Source organism: Oxyura jamaicensis, unplaced genomic scaffold, assembly GCF_011077185.1.
Source record: "Oxyura jamaicensis isolate SHBP4307 breed ruddy duck unplaced genomic scaffold, BPBGC_Ojam_1.0 oxyUn_random_OJ68457, whole genome shotgun sequence".
Taxonomy (NCBI): Eukaryota; Metazoa; Chordata; class Aves; order Anseriformes; family Anatidae; genus Oxyura; species Oxyura jamaicensis.
The window spans coordinates 4,495-19,655 of record NW_023308934.1 but is presented as its reverse complement, the minus strand read 5'-3'; the positions used below and the strand labels follow the sequence as shown (position 1 = coordinate 19,655).

The 15,161-nt window shown below is 50.2% G+C and overlaps 2 protein-coding genes across 2 annotated transcripts; both read right to left on the bottom strand.

Annotated features, from left to right (window-relative positions):
• Window positions 1-1,861: 1,861 nt before the first annotated feature.
• LOC118159182 (olfactory receptor 14C36-like) lies at window positions 1,862-2,821 on the bottom strand. The gene has a single exon (XM_035313797.1). The coding sequence runs from the start codon at window positions 2,819-2,821 to the stop codon at window positions 1,862-1,864; it is 960 nt and encodes a 319-aa protein (XP_035169688.1).
• Window positions 2,822-10,452: 7,631 nt separating this feature from the next.
• Window positions 10,453-12,025, bottom strand: LOC118159183 (olfactory receptor 14C36-like). Its single transcript, XM_035313798.1, has 2 exons — window positions 11,948-12,025; window positions 10,453-11,403 (listed from the first exon to the last, which is right to left on the bottom strand). The coding sequence occupies exons 1-2, from the start codon at window positions 12,023-12,025 to the stop codon at window positions 10,453-10,455; spliced, it is 1,029 nt and encodes a 342-aa protein (XP_035169689.1).
• Window positions 12,026-15,161: the final 3,136 nt, after the last annotated feature.

Genomic DNA, 15,161 nt, shown 5'->3' with positions numbered 1-15,161 from the left:
AAGTCAGCACCAGTCCTTTTTCAGCCACTTCCCTAGTGCAGGCTATTGCAGCACCAGGAAACTGTGGACTTGTGGCTTTGCCTGATGAGTGTACTTAGGGTACCCGCAGTCAAGACCTTGCCTTGGTTTAGGTGAACACCAGTATTTGAGACAACTTCCAGACAAGGTCAGCTCCCATCTGATCTCTCCCCATCCCTCCTCTCACCTCTCCAGATGTTTCCAGCCCCGTTCCCATGCTACACACAGGGCCCTGAGCTAGTGATGCTATGAGCAGACCAAGCAGGCTGCGGTGCCCAAGAGGTGACTGCACACTTGCTGTGCTGCACAGGGTGGGGAGTAGTGCCGGCAGAGTTGGGATCACTGCTGCTAATGTCCCTCGCTGGGGTCAGTGGCTGTGACAGGTGCTCAGAAAGACTAGGGAACATTTCCAAGGACTTGAGGGGTTTCCAGGTGTCTTTTTTGATCCAGCTGATGATATTTCCTTGAGGGTGACATTAATCCCTCTCCACCCTCTCTTGTTCATGCTAATTCCCCACATAATCCCAGAGGAGCTTTAGAGTCCTTGTTTCCCTGTGGCATCTTAATTTGAGATACAATTGAGCCTATGGATGGCTCCACCTTGGGCAATCTCTCACTTTGTGGGGCACCAGTCACTGCCCACCCTGGGTACATGCTGCTCATGGAAAACCCTTAAGCTCTCCATACAGCTCCACATTTGTGTCCTGGAGGATGTCCTCTGCCTTACTCAATGTGGGACATCCATGGCTATGTATTTCAATGACCATTCACCATCTGTAAAACCATCAGACACCAATAGGTGACTCCTAAGTCCTATCCACTGTCTCTCATAGCTCACAGCATGGCAATGAGATTTTTCTCTCCCAGATCCGCGGAGCCAAAGGCCTTTTGGGTTGCAGCTGCTTGCATTGGGCTTATGTTGCAATGTTTGGGTAGCAGATGCCAAACTCACTGTTCTGCGAGAAGAGTTCAGAAGCTGCCCCATGATAGATAAGAGCTAGTTCCAGCTAATTCCAGAAAGGACCAACAGCTGGCCATAGCCGAGCCAATTAGCAATGCTGGTTGAACCTGTCTGAGCACACACAGAAGAAAAGGAAAAAAAATAAAAAATGCTGCACAACAGCAGCTAGAAGTGAAGAGTGAGAAAGAATCCTGCAGACACCAAGGTCACTGCAGAAGAAAGGCTAGAGGTGTTCCAGGTGCTGGAGCAGAAGATCCCCTGAAGGACATAGTTATGGCTGTCCCACATGGGGCAAGGCAGATCCCCTGAGGCCCATGGTGGAGCAGGCTGTTCCCCTGCAGCCTGTGGACTCCATGGCAGAGCAGATCTCCATGCTGCAGCCCATGGAGGAGTGTTTTAGTAACACTCAATAAATTGTCTTGATCACCCTACGCTGAGTCTGCTTTGCCCACGACTGCCATAGGTGAGTGCTCTGCCTGTCCCTTGAATGAACCCTGAAGGCATTTTTTATTCTATTTTCTCCATCTTTTCCTTCGAGGAGGAGGGGTGAAAGAGTGGTGTGGTGGAGTTCAGCTGCCCATCAGTTTGAAACCACTGCACTGCTCAGCCATGATGTTGGCATGAGCTTTGAAAGAAGAGGCAGGATTTCAGGCAGTGTACTGAGGAGATCCCTTTTTATTACACAGATGCTAAGAGACAGTAAGTGGTGAAATACAGGAAGGCAAATAATGTTCAGATTAAACGGAGCAGTTTTATTTCTGAGTGGATAAGGTGATAAATAAAACACATTTTTCTAAGAAATGAAAGAATGGGAATGACACTGAAGATGAAAAACAAACAAACAAACAAAAAATAATGATAATGAAACAAGTATCCAGGAAATCACTTGTGGAAAAGGATGGGAAATTTACCAATATCCAGAAACATCCATGAAATCACTTTCCTAACAGCACACTTGAGCTCCCTGTTCCTCATGCTGTAGATGAGGGGGTTCAGTGCTGGAGGCATTACTGAGTAGAGAACTGCCACCACCAGATCCAGGTTTGGGTAAGAAATGATGGGGGGCTTCAGATAGGCAAAAATTCCCGTGATGACAAACAGGGAGACCACGGCCAGGTGAGGGAGGCATGTGGAAAAGGTTTTGTGCTGTCCCTGCTCAGAGGGCATCCTCAGCACAGCCCTGAAGATCTGCACATAGGAGAAAAGAATGAAAAGAAAACAGCCAGATGCTAAACAGACACCAACCATGACAACCCAAACTTCCCTGAGGAAGAAGTGTGAGCAGGAGAGCTTGAGAATCTGGGGAACTTCACAGAAGAACTGATCCACAGCATTGTCTCTGCAGAGGGGCAGTGAAAATGTATTGGCAGTGAGCAGCAAAGCATTGAGAACCCCACTGCCCCAGGCAGCTGCTGCCATATGGGCACAAGCTCTGCTGCTCAGGAGGGTCCCATAGTGCAGGGGCTTGCAGATGGCAACATAGCGGTCATAGGACATGATGGTGAGAAGAGAATACTCTCCTGAAAACAAGAACAGGAAAACAAAGAACTGTGCAACACATCCTGCATAGGAAATGGCCCTGGTGTCCCAGAGGGCATTGGCCATGGCTTTGGGGACAGTGGTGGAGATGCAGCCCAGGTCGAGGAGGGCAAGGTTGAGGAGGAAGAAGTACATGGGGGTGTGGAGGCGGTGGTCGCAGGCTATGGCTGTGAGGATGAGACCATTGCCCAGGAGGGCAGCCAGGTAGATGCCCAGGAAGAGCGTGAAGTGCAGGAGCTGCAGCTCCCGTGTGTCTGCGAATGCCAGGAGGAGGAACTCAGTGATGGAGCTGCTGTTGGACATCTGCTTCCTGTGGGTATGGAGAACTGTAGAGACAGGAAAAGTACATGCTGTACTCCCAGAATTTTCATTCAGTCCATGGATTATCAAGTGTACAGTTCAGGAGTCTGAGAGATGTGCTCAAACTTCACAGACCCTTTTCTTTTTCTCTCTCCATCCCTTCCTTCTCCCCTCAGAAGTGGAAACTGAAAACAGCTCAGGAAATCTCTGCCTCTTGAAAAACTTTCCCTGCCACTGTCCTGGTGAAGTTGTGGGGCCGTGAGCAGCCCTGCCCCACGCTGCACCTTCCCGACAGCAGAAGGACTTGGCTCTGTCAGAGGTGGCTCCTTCCACCTGCAGCTTCACCCCTTCTTTGGTTTAACCCAACAGGCAGCCAAGCACCGTATTGCCTTCACTCACTCCCCTCAACCCCCACACTGGTATGGGGGAGAGAATCGAAAGAAGGGTAAAAATCTCGTGAGTGGAGAGAAAGAGTTTAATAGGACAGAAAATGAAGTGAAAATAATAACAACAACAATATGCATGGAAAATTACAGTTATGCAATTGCTCACCACCTGCTGTTTGATGTACAGTCGGACCCTGAGGAGCAGCAGCACTCCTCCCTAAACCCCAGACAAATTCTAGAGTTTCATAGTTCAGCATGACGCCATGTGAATACCCCTTTGGCCAGTGAGAGTCAACTGTCCTGGAGCTGTCCCCTCCCAGCTTCTTGTACACCCCCTGCCTTCTTGTTGCCAGGGTGGTATGAGAAGCTCAAAATTCATTGTTTTAGTGTAGCCACTGCTCTGCAACGACTAAAATATCAACGTGTTACCAGCATTGTTCTCATCCTAAATCCACAAAACATCAGCACCAAGCTAACTACTAGGAAGAAAATTATACTATCAGAAACCAGTACATTCCTGCAGTGCCCTGGGCAGCTCCCCGGGCAGGCTGAGTGCTGAGCCTGGCAGGCGGCAGAGGCCCTGCCCCAGCACACAGCCCCTGGGGCACAGCAGGGACCCTGCTCTGCACCACAGCCCTGGACACCCCTGCCTGCACCCATGGCTTCTCCTTCCTCCAGGAACTGTGGCTGCATTGCCCTCCAGCCAGAGACTTACCAGGGTCATGGCTGGAAAGTGTTGTCCCCCAGTGAGCTCTGCAACCCGCCCCTTCTGCCTGCCTTTAACCACTGTGTCTGTGCAGGCAGTGCCCCCAGCCCTGCTGCGCTATGCAGAGGAGCTGCTCCTGGGCAGAGCTGTGTCTCTGCAGCACTGCCTGCTTGCCAGGAGCTCCCCTTGGGCCCAGGAGCATGGCCCAGCTCAGCAGCAGAGGCCCAGCCCAAGGTCTCCCTTGCTCTGCTCCCACCAGGCTCCCTGCCCATGGCCCTGAGGCTGCAGGGAAACCTGCTGGGAAACAGCCTGAAGGGATCCCTGGGGTTCCTTTGCTCACCTGGGCACAGACACACTTCTTGACAGCCAGATCATTTCTCATAAAAATATAAATAAATAAATAAAATCTGTATAAGAATCTTTTTTTTTTTTTTTCTTTTTTTTTTTTTTTTTCAGACAAGGATAGGAAGCATTCTCCTTTAAACCTGTGCTTAGGAAGTGGTTGAGCTGACTCAATCAAAGCATCTCATGCTGGGTTTTAGTCCTGGGGCTAGAAGGGGGCTCAGCTCCCTTCCATGGCTGCCTGAGTCCCACAGCAGCTGAGATTCCTCTGCCCTTACTTCAGGTTTGCACTTCATGGGCACCTGCGGGTGAGCTGCTTCTCTCAGCTCCAGGATCATTAATGGAGATGGAGGCAATCATGGGGTTGCAAACACCTGGTGGCATGTGAGGAGGCAGTTCTATGTGCAGGCATCTGCAAGCTCTGATGGAGGAAACCTGAGGGACAGGGCAGCACTATGGTTCCTGATAACATGCATTGAAGGGTCCTGAGGGAATCGGCTGATGTAGTTGCCAAGCTACTATCTATAATTTTTGAAAAATCATGGCAGTCACGCGGTCTCTGTTAACTGGAAAAAGGGAAATATCACCTCCATTTTTAAAAAGGGTAGAAAGGAAGACCTGGGGACCTACAGACATGTGAGCCTCCCCTTCGTTCCTGACAAGATTATGGAAAAGATCCTTCATGGAGGCAATTTTAAGGAACATGCAGGACAAGGAGGTAATCTGGGACCGGCAGCATGGTCCCATCAGGCTCCCTGTACATGGCCCTGGGGCTGCAGGGGAACCTGCTGGGAAACAGCCTGAAGGAATCCCTAAGGTTCCTTCGCTCACCTGGGCACACACACTTCTTGACAACAGGCATATTTTCTCTTAGCAGAATGCAAACAAACATATAATTGTTATTATTTATTTTTTTCTTCAGTGTTAGAGTCACCTTTCTGTCTTCTGTTTTCAGACAAGACTCTGAGACAGGGACACAGAGATTTGGGGCAGCTGGCTGGGGGCACGTCCTAGAGACCAGGTCACACAGAGCCTGCTGACATTGCACGTGTGGTGGTGGAGCTCCCTATGGGCAGAGGGATAGGAAGGAGACTTGTGCAGTCCTTGTAATGCTATTTGTTGTGGTTTAACCCGGCTGGCAGCTAAACACCACACAGCCGTTCGCTCACCCTCCCCTCTCCCTCTCTGGGATGGGGGAGAGAAACGGGAAAGTGAAGCCTGTGGGTTGAGATACAGACAGTTTATTAAGACAGGAACGTAATAATAATAATAATAACAATATCAGTACTACTAATAATAGTGTGTATGAAACAAGTGATGCACAATGCAATTGCTCAACACCCGCTGACCAATCCTCAGCCTATCCCCAAGCAGCCAGCCTCCCCACCTCAGCCAGCCACCCCTATATAATGTTTAGCATGACATCAGATGGTATGGAATATGCCTTTGGCCACTTTGGGTCAGCTGTCCTGGGTCTGTCCCCTCCCAGCTCCTGCTGCACCCCCAGCCTGCCTGCTGGCAGGACAGAGCGAGGAGCTGAAAAGCCCTTGGCTTAGTGTAAGCACTGCTCTGCAACAAGTAAAACATCAGTGTGTTATCAGCACTCTTCTCATCCTAATCCAAAACATAGCACCCTACCAGCTCCTAGGAGGAAAATTAACTCTGTCCTAACTGAAACCAGGACATCTATCCACCCCTTATTCCATACCATTTATGTCATGCTCAAGTTACACTCTTTCCAATACATTCTAATTAATCACCATTTTTATCTCTGGTATATAACAATCATGGCAGTGATGGCATACAGTATTATATAAGAATTAACATAATAGAACTCAACTCATGGGCTATTCTCACCCAGTATTAAATCCCCTTGAGGTACACACCGCACCTCCCCATTCTTTTGCATTACCCACCAAGTGCATCCAGGTCCCTGAGCAAAAGCTATCCCACAAATGGGATTGTCTTTTTCTGAGGCAGGAGTAGCCCAGACTTTTTTATCCAGCATATTTCTTATGTGCACCACAGGAACTTTATCCCCTTCTAGAGTGCATAACAGGTTTGATTGGGCAGGTCCAGTTCGGTTGGCAGATCCCCTAGGATTGACTAACCAGGTTGCCTTTGCCAAATGCGTATCCCAATTTTTGAATGTTCCAGCAGCCATTGCTTTCAGTGTAGTCTTTAACAGTCCATTGCATCACTGAAACTTCCCAGAGGCTGGTGCATGATAGGAGATGTGATACACCCACTCAATACCATGTTCTTTGGCCCAAGTGTCTAGAAGGTTGTTTCAGAAATGAGTCCCATTGTCTGACTCAATTCTTTCTGGGGTGCCATCTCGCCATAAGACTTGCTATTCAAGGCCCAGGATAGTGTTTCGGGCAGTGGCATGGGGCACAGGATATGTTTCCAGCCATCCAGTGGTTGCTTTCACCATTGGAAGTATGTGGTGCTTACCATTGTGGGTTTGAGGGCGTGTGATGTAATCAATCTGCCAGGCCTCTCCATATTTATATTTGAGCCATCGTCCTCCGTACCAAAGAGGCTTTGACCATTTGGCTTGCTTGATTGCAGCACATGTTTCACAATCATGAATAACCTGTGCTATAGTGTCCATGGTCAGGTCCAGCTCGATCACGAGCCCATCTGTATGTTGCATCTCTACCTTGATGGCCTGAGGTGTCATGGGGCCATCAGGCTATAAATAATTCACCCTTATGTTGCCAGTCCAGGTCCACCTGAGCCACTTCAATCTTAGCAGCCTGATCTACCTGCTGGTTGTTTTGATGTTCTTCAGTAGCCCGATTCTTGGGCACATGGCATACCTTTACAACCAGCTTCTCTACCCGGGCAGCAATATCTTGCCACAACACAGCAGCCTAGATGGGTTTGCCCCTGCGCTGCCAGTTGTTCTGTTTCCATTGCTGTAACCACACCACCCCCAAAGGGCATTTGCTACCATCCATGAATCAGTGTATAGGTAGAGAACTGGCCACTTTTCTCATTCAGCAATATCTAAAGCCAGCTGGATGGCTTTCACTTCTCCAAATTTACTTGATTCCCCTTCTTCCTCAGCAACTTCTGTGACTCGTCGTGTAGGACTTCTTGCAGCAGCTTTCCATCTCCGATGCTTTCCCACAATGTGACAGGACCCGTCAGTGAACAGGGCATATCTCTTCACATTTTCTAGTAGCTTGTTTTACAGTGGGGCTTCTTCAGCACGGACCACCTCCTCTGATGATGACATCCCAAAGTATTTACCTTCTGGCCAGTCCATAAGAGCTTCCAAGATTCCTGGGCGAGTGGCGTTTCCTATTCGAGCCCGCTGAGTGATCAGTGCAACCCACTTGCTCCATCTCCAATTGCTTTGTCAATGCCTGCATCTCTAGCAAGGGATCCCAGCCGCCTGGCTTCCCTGCCCTCTAATTCCACACAATTGGCTCTGGTGTCCCAGCACCAGAGCAGCCAGGTGACAAGCTGCTCAAGCTATGCAGTGACCAAAATCTTTTCACACATCTCGTAGCTCACGCTGGTATAGGTTTTGGGTAATTATTGTTGATTTTTCGACATCCTCATCTTCATCGTCCTGCATCCCTGATGGCCCAGCTTTGTCTTCTCTATACCTCGACCTAGCAGAAGACTCTCTGCATTCTAAATGACCTGAGTCTCTATACAATTTTTTCACCTTGTCTACAGGGGCAACTTGCACTGCTACAGCTCATTTCTCCTACCCAGCCACAGGGCCTGCCACAGGGGTTGGAATACATGCTGAGCCCATCACAGGGGTTGGAGCGGCTGCAGGAGCTGGAACCGCTTCAGGAGCTGGAGCGGCTGCAGGAGCCACAGCAGCTGCAGGAGCCACAGCAGCTGCAGGGCCTGGAGCGGCTGGTGGGCCTGTCACAGGACTTGGAGTAGCCACAGGGTCTGCCACTAGGTTGATAGTAGCATCAGTTGCAGCTCGATAGGCATAAGCCAGACCCCAGCACGCTACAGAGATCTGTGTCTCTTTGGAACTGTCAGAGTCATGATACCCCTTTTTCAAGCATTCTACCATTTTTTTTTTTAGGATTTTGCAGTTGTTCAGGGGCGATTTTCCAAAACACCGGAGGTGCCCACTGCTCTAGAAACCTGCCTACATCCTCCCACACTCCCTGCCACTCACAACTATCCCGCCTCAGGACACATCTCTGGATGAAATTCCTCAGTAGTTGGTTAACCTTAAAGAAAACCTGAAGCACGTTCAGGAGACATAGCAATAAGAAGAAATGCTGGTCTGAGTATCCCAAGGATATTCAACATCTTGGAGAACTATCATAGCTAGCTCAGAGGATAAGAGTGCTGTGAAGGAGAAAGGGAGAGTAAGTAGGAAAAAATATCTTCCCCTGTCCCCTCCACAGACTGGCTCCCTGATGAAAAAATAAAAAAGGAATAGGTGTAATTGTTATTAGTTTCTGAGATATGGTTTCCAAAGTATAGAGTCAACAACAGTGCTAAGTACAAATACCAGGTTAGTTTCATGACCAGAAATTTCTTTATATCATAAGCCAGTGTTACACCACACAGTACCACAACGATCTTAAACCAGGGCCCAGAAAGGAGAAACAGCATGACAGGGATCACATACAGAAAGTAATGTGCTATAAAACTCAATTTTGAGTACAGGCACAGCAGACTTGAGATTGAAGCAATCAACATTGTGACTAGCAACTATTAAGCAGGTCTAATACTTACACCATTTTTAGTTTAACACACTCTGGCCAGATCTGTCATTATCTCAACCCTTCGTGCCCCACGTTGGGCGCCAAAATAGCTGTTGTGGTTTAACCCGGCTGGCAGCTAAACACCACACAGCCGTTCGCTCACCCTCCCCCCTCCCTCTCTGGGATGGGGGACAGAAATGGGAAAGTGAAGCTGGTGAGTTGAGATAGAAACAATTTATTAAGACAGGAAAATAATAATAATAATAATAATAATAATGTGTACGAAACACATGATGCACAATGCAATTGTTCACCACCCGCTGACCGATGCCCAGCCCATCCCCAAGCAGCCCGGTCCCCCACCCTAGCTAGCCCCCCCCTCCCCCCCCCTTATATACTGTTTAGCATGACATCAGATGGTATGGAATACCCCCTTGGCCAGTTTGGGTCAGCTGTCCCGGGTCTGTCCCCTCCCAGCTCCTGCTGCACCCCCAGCCTGCCCGCTAGCAGGACAGAGCGAGAAGCTGGAAAGTCCTTGGCTTGGTGTAAGCACTGCTCTGCAACAAGTAAAACATAAGTGTGTTATCAGCACTCTTCTCATCCTAATCCAAAACATAGCACCCTACCAGCTCCTAGGAGGAAAATTAACTCCATCCTAACTGAAACCAGGACAACCCATCAGGTCAATACGCATAGTAAGGGAAAGTAAGTTATTGTGCTGTAGGTGCAGCAGGCAATAGGCACTGGACTGGGCCTCAGAAGACTCAAGCAGGTCAAATCTTGTTCATCCATGAGCTAAGACAAACACAGAGAGCAGAGCGAAGGACACTGAGTGGTGCTTTACCATGAATGAGGACACAGGGTGCAGCTGTGAGAGGCATCTTTGTTGTGCCACTACTAACGCAGGCTCAGCTGAGGGGCACAGCAGCTCCTTGGGGCACAAAGGGCTCAGCCCCACAGATGGGGACATCCATGGCACCAATGAATAGAGGTCAGCGTCCCCTGCTGTGTCCCCAGCTCTCCTCTGTGGCACATCCTCAGAAGGCTGCAGCCCCTCTGTGCTATCCCTGGGGGTCCTCAGGCAGCTCCTGCCAAACCCAGGCCTGCCCAGACCTGCTGTAGCCAGACAACTGTTCCCATGACTTCCTGATCTCCTAAGAGTGCAGTCCAGACAAAGAAGTTGTTGTAGCTTGGTTTCTTTTTTTCTTTTTTTTTTTTTTTTAAAAAAAAATTACAGAGAGGCTGACTCCTTGTTTATACAAAGCCTCAGTGTGACAAAAGAAATGTTGGTACATAAGCACAAGGGGAAGAAGAACAGTATTTCTTTGTGGAAAACATTATCAAAAGGGGAAAATGAAAAAAAAAAAGAAAAAGAAAAAGAAAAAAAAAAAAGAACTAATTAGAAGAAAATCCAGGATTGCCTTTTCATGAGAAAAACGACAATTTACCTGCACAAGAAAGGAAGGAGTCTCTAGGTGCTGAAAGGTCCCATTAATTTCTTCAGAACATCCTGAAAAATATCCATGACATCACTTTTCTAATAGCATTCTTGAGCTCCTGATTCCTCATGCTGTAGATGAAGGGGTTCAATACCTGAGGCATCACTGAGTACAGAACTGCCACTGCCAGGTTCAGGGATGGTGAGGAGATTGAGGGGGGCTTCAGGTAGGCAAACATGCCAGTGCTGAGAAACAAGCAGACCACAGCCATGTGAGGGAGGCATGTGGAAAAGGCTTTGTTCCGTCCTTGCACAGAGGGGATCCTCAGCACGGCCCTGAAAATCTGCACATAGGAGAGCACAATGAATACAAAACACCCCATAAACACACAAACACTAAATGTGAGAAGCCCAATTTCGCTGTGGTATAAGGATGAACAGGAGAGCTTGAGGATCTGGGGGATTTCACAAAAGAACTGGTCCACAACATTGCCTTGGCAGAGAGGCAGTGAAAACGTATTGGCAGTGTGCAGCAAAGCATAGAGAACCCCACTGCCCCAGGCAGCTGCTGCCATGTGGGCACAAGCTCTGCTGCCCAGGAGGGTCCTGTAATGCAGGGGCTTGCAGATGGCAACATAGCGGTCATAGGACATGATGGTGAGAATAGAAAACTCTGCTAAAAACAGAAAGAAAAAGAAAAAGACCTGAGCAGCACATCCCGAGTAGGAAATGGCTCTGGTGTCCCAGAGGGAATTGGCCATGGCTTTGGGGACAGTGGTGGAGATGCAGCCCAGATCGAGGAGGGCGAGGTTGAGGAGGAAGAAGTACATGGGGGTGTGGAGGCGGTGGTCACAGGCTATGGCTGTGAGGATGAGGCCGTTGCCCAGGAGAGCAGCCAGGTAGATGCCCAGGAAGAGCGCGAAGTGCAGGAGCTGCAGCTCTCTTGTGTCTGCAAATGCCAGGAGGAGGAACTCGCTGATGGAGCTGCTGTTGATCCTCCTGGACAAAGGGGACTACCCAAGGAAGAAAAGACAGTGATAATTAGGAGAGATATCTCTGGAAAATATATATATATATATATATATATATATAAATCTTTTCCCATCCTAATGCCCCTACAGTGACTTTCGCCTTTCTGAAGTGTTTCTTCTGCTCCCTTGCTTGAGCTCTGGTTGGTGCTGGAGGAAGATGCCCCTGGGTGCAGTGGACTCTGCTGTGTGCACTGTAGGAGTCAGACCTGTTCTACAGCTCTACATAAAATGAAACCAGGAGTGATCTCTGATTAAATCTCTCTCTGATGTATGTGTACTTCTCAACATTACCACTGTAAACACTCTTGACTGCCAAACAGCACTTGTGATTTACTTTATTCCATCTGTATCACACTCAGGAGAATTTTTAGAGGGTAGAAAACCCTGCCATTTTTCAGGTATACCAGGTGATCTCTTGTGAGTCCCAGGAGGCAAAGTGACTGTCCTTAGTGCAGTGAGGACAGCCAGTCTGTCCATCTACCCTGGACTCAGCCAGAGTCCTCTAGGGCTCAGCTGAATTACTCACACTGAGCTGCTCAATTATTGTGGCCTCAGGAACTCCCTGGAAGGAGATACAGCTCTGTCCCTGCCCCATAGACTGCATTGCCCAGAGCCCCACAGGTCAAAAGGGGAACTCTAGGCACCTTCCTCCTACGGACACATCTGTGTGGTGGGACGCAGAGGGTCGGTGCTTGAGCTGCAGCTGAAAGCCAGATCTGTAGGGAGCAATAAAGCAAGAACAGCAGCTGAAGGTCCAAGAGGAGAGAGAAATAGCAGAGGGCTTCTGCCAGGGGAGGTAAGGCCAGGGAGAGACTGACAGGAACTGAGAAGAGTCTGCTGTGAGGGAGGTCCTGCTACTAAGGTTATGAGTCATGTCCTGAATCCTGTGGGACAAAGGGAAGACAGAGACGTGTAAGACTATTCTGTTAGCACTGTCTTGCCACTCCCTGACCATGGCTCTGCTGCCTGGAACTGTCCTTGCCTGCAGCTGGGTCTCTGTCCCCACACCTCCTGCCTGCAGGTCACAGCCTCCATCCCACCCACTGGCTGCTCAGCTCTGCCCTGCAGGCACCTCCTGGCAGCAGGGCTCTGCCCAGGGGCAGCTGGCTGGGGGCACGTCCTAGGGACCAGGACACACAGAGCCTACTGACACTGCATGTGTGGTGGTGGAGCTTTCTATGGACTGAGGGGCAGGAAAGGGACTTGATGGGGGGGTCCTTGTAAACCTCCTTCTGATGGCATATGAGTCTCAGGCTCTTCTTAGAAATAACAGCTCCTATTTCTATTCCTGGTGAGCCAAAAAAGACAAAAGTGAAAGTAGAGGCTAAGGAAAGATGAGAGTGAATTTCCCTTTGAAATTCCCTTGGTTTGATGTGGAGCTGAGAACAGGTTGCCCCAAGTAGCAGCCTCCCACCAGCAGCAGGACCCTGCCCTGCCAGGGGGGTTCCTTCCACCCACAGCTTCTCCCCGCAGTGCCCTGGGCAGCTCCCCAGGCAGGCTGAGTGCTGAGCCTGGCAGGCAGCAGAGGCCCTGCCCCGGCACACAGCCCCTGGGGCACAGCAGGGACCCTGCTCTGCACCACAGCCTGGCCACCCCTGCCTGCACCCCTAGCTTCACAGCCTGCAGCCAGCCCACAACAAGGGAGCCATCAGGGCCTGCAAGCTGACACTGCAGCTCGGAAGCCCTGCACTGGAGCATGTGCTTCTCTCCAAAAAATAAACCTGCAATGTCTCCAGCCTCATCTGCTCTGGAACAATACAGGTCTAGGGCACCTCCTGGATACTCCAGTGCATTGCAATGCACTTAGACTTACCGTGTTAAGGGTTGCAAGCATTGTTTTTCCAGTGTACTCTCAGCTTTCTAACACTCCACACAGCCTTTAACATCTCTCCCTTCTCTGCCCTCCCTGAAGCAGCTGCAGGCAGTGCCCCCAGCCCTGCTGTGCTGTGCAGAGGAGCTGCTCCTGGGCAGAGCTGTGTCTCTGCAGCACTGCCTGCTTGCCTGGAGCTCCCCTTGGGCCCAGGAGCCCAGCCCAGCTCAGCAGCAGAGGCCCAGCCCAAGGCCTCCCTTGCTCTGCCCCCCCCCCAGGCTCCCTGCCCATGGCCCTGGGGTTGCAGGGGAACCTGCTGGGAAACAGCCTGAAGGAATCCCTGGGGTTCCCTCCTTCACTTGCACACACACACTTCCTGACAGCAGGATCGTTTCTCCTTTTGGGTTGGAATCACCTTTCTTTGTCCTGTTTAAAAGCAGGAGACACAGGCTAGATGTGCCCCAATGCCCTCAGCCTGGTGCACAGGCAGGAGTAGCTGGATCCCAATCTGCTGACAGTGCTTGGACATTGATAGAAGAGCTGATGAGGTGTCCGGGGACATGTCCCTCAGCTTGGGGTGCTCTGCTGGATAGGGACATGTGGTTGGGGGCTGAGTAACAGGGTATTGCCCTCCATTTGAAGGAGCTACTCGTCTATGGGATGGACAGCAGGTTGGGGGAGCCCTTGTGAGTGAATTTCAGAGGAGAGCCAGTCAGGGTGGCAGTGTGGTCGTGCTGAATGGCTGCAGATTCTTCAGAAGAGACAAGGGGGGACGATCAACAGGGGTTTCCCCTCAACATGAAAAAAGCTACCTGGATGCATTGATCTCTTCTCTGGATTGGGCAGCAGACTGGGGGAACCCTTGTGAGTTCAAAATGTGAGTCAGTCAGGGTGACAGCGTGGCAGGAGGTAAATGCTTGCAGTCTGGCTGAAGAAGTCTTATGGACGTTGTTGGAGTAAGTTGAGTTCAATGACCCCACGTCACCGTGGGAGCCTTTAATCACTGACAGTCACAGGAAAGGGACACTGCTGGGTGCAAACATTGCCAATGGTTTCTGGGGCTTCTTGGAGACAGCTTCTGTGCACAGCTGCCAGATGGGCCAACCTAGGTCATATTCACCACGATCCGGGACTTGCAAATAGGAAAAAATGTGTCTTGACACTCCTCTTGCAAAAGGCACGTTTTAGTCCAGCTGCTTTTCAGCACATGGAAAGAGGTGAGGTTTCAGGGACAGACCTTTACCCAGAGCTACACAGACTCACTCTTGTCTCTCCCTGCAGACCACTTGACATTGTGCAGCTGACACAGGACCACATGCATCTGGGTGCAGTACAGTCAGGGGCAGTAGCCTTCCTTCAGCATGCATCAGGTCTCCTGAAATGAGAGACTTTAGATCATAAATCAGGATCGGTTCCTCCTTTATTGTGGACACAAAGACACGAGTGGTCTCCTGCAGGAAGATCTGGCAGCCTGGCTGCAAGGGGCCACATCAGCCTCTTCCACAGGCTCCTCCTCCTCTGCATGCCCACGGCCATGGGCCACAAGGAAGCTGTGGCAGCCTTGAGGAGTGCACCGTGTCTGTGCCAGACTGTTTTCCCCACTCTCCTCTCCATGGGTAGTGCTGCCCTACTCCTCTCCCTTGCTATGACGTGTTGAGGGTACATCTGCCATTCCCTCATGTACCACCTCATCCTTCTGCATGGCAGACCGGGGGATGGTGCTGAGGCCTTCTTAAAGCACAGAGCCCTGGGGGAAGGCCCAGGCATGTGCAAGGCCCAGGCATGTGCTGCAGTTCCCTCCATATGATACATCCTGCTTCTCCAAGTGAGCAACATGTAGTGAAGAGGAGTTCAGGTACACTGAGGGGCTGCTGCATCCCAGTTGCCTTTGCTCCCATCTTTTGAAAAAAGCCCAGCCCCAAGACAAGCC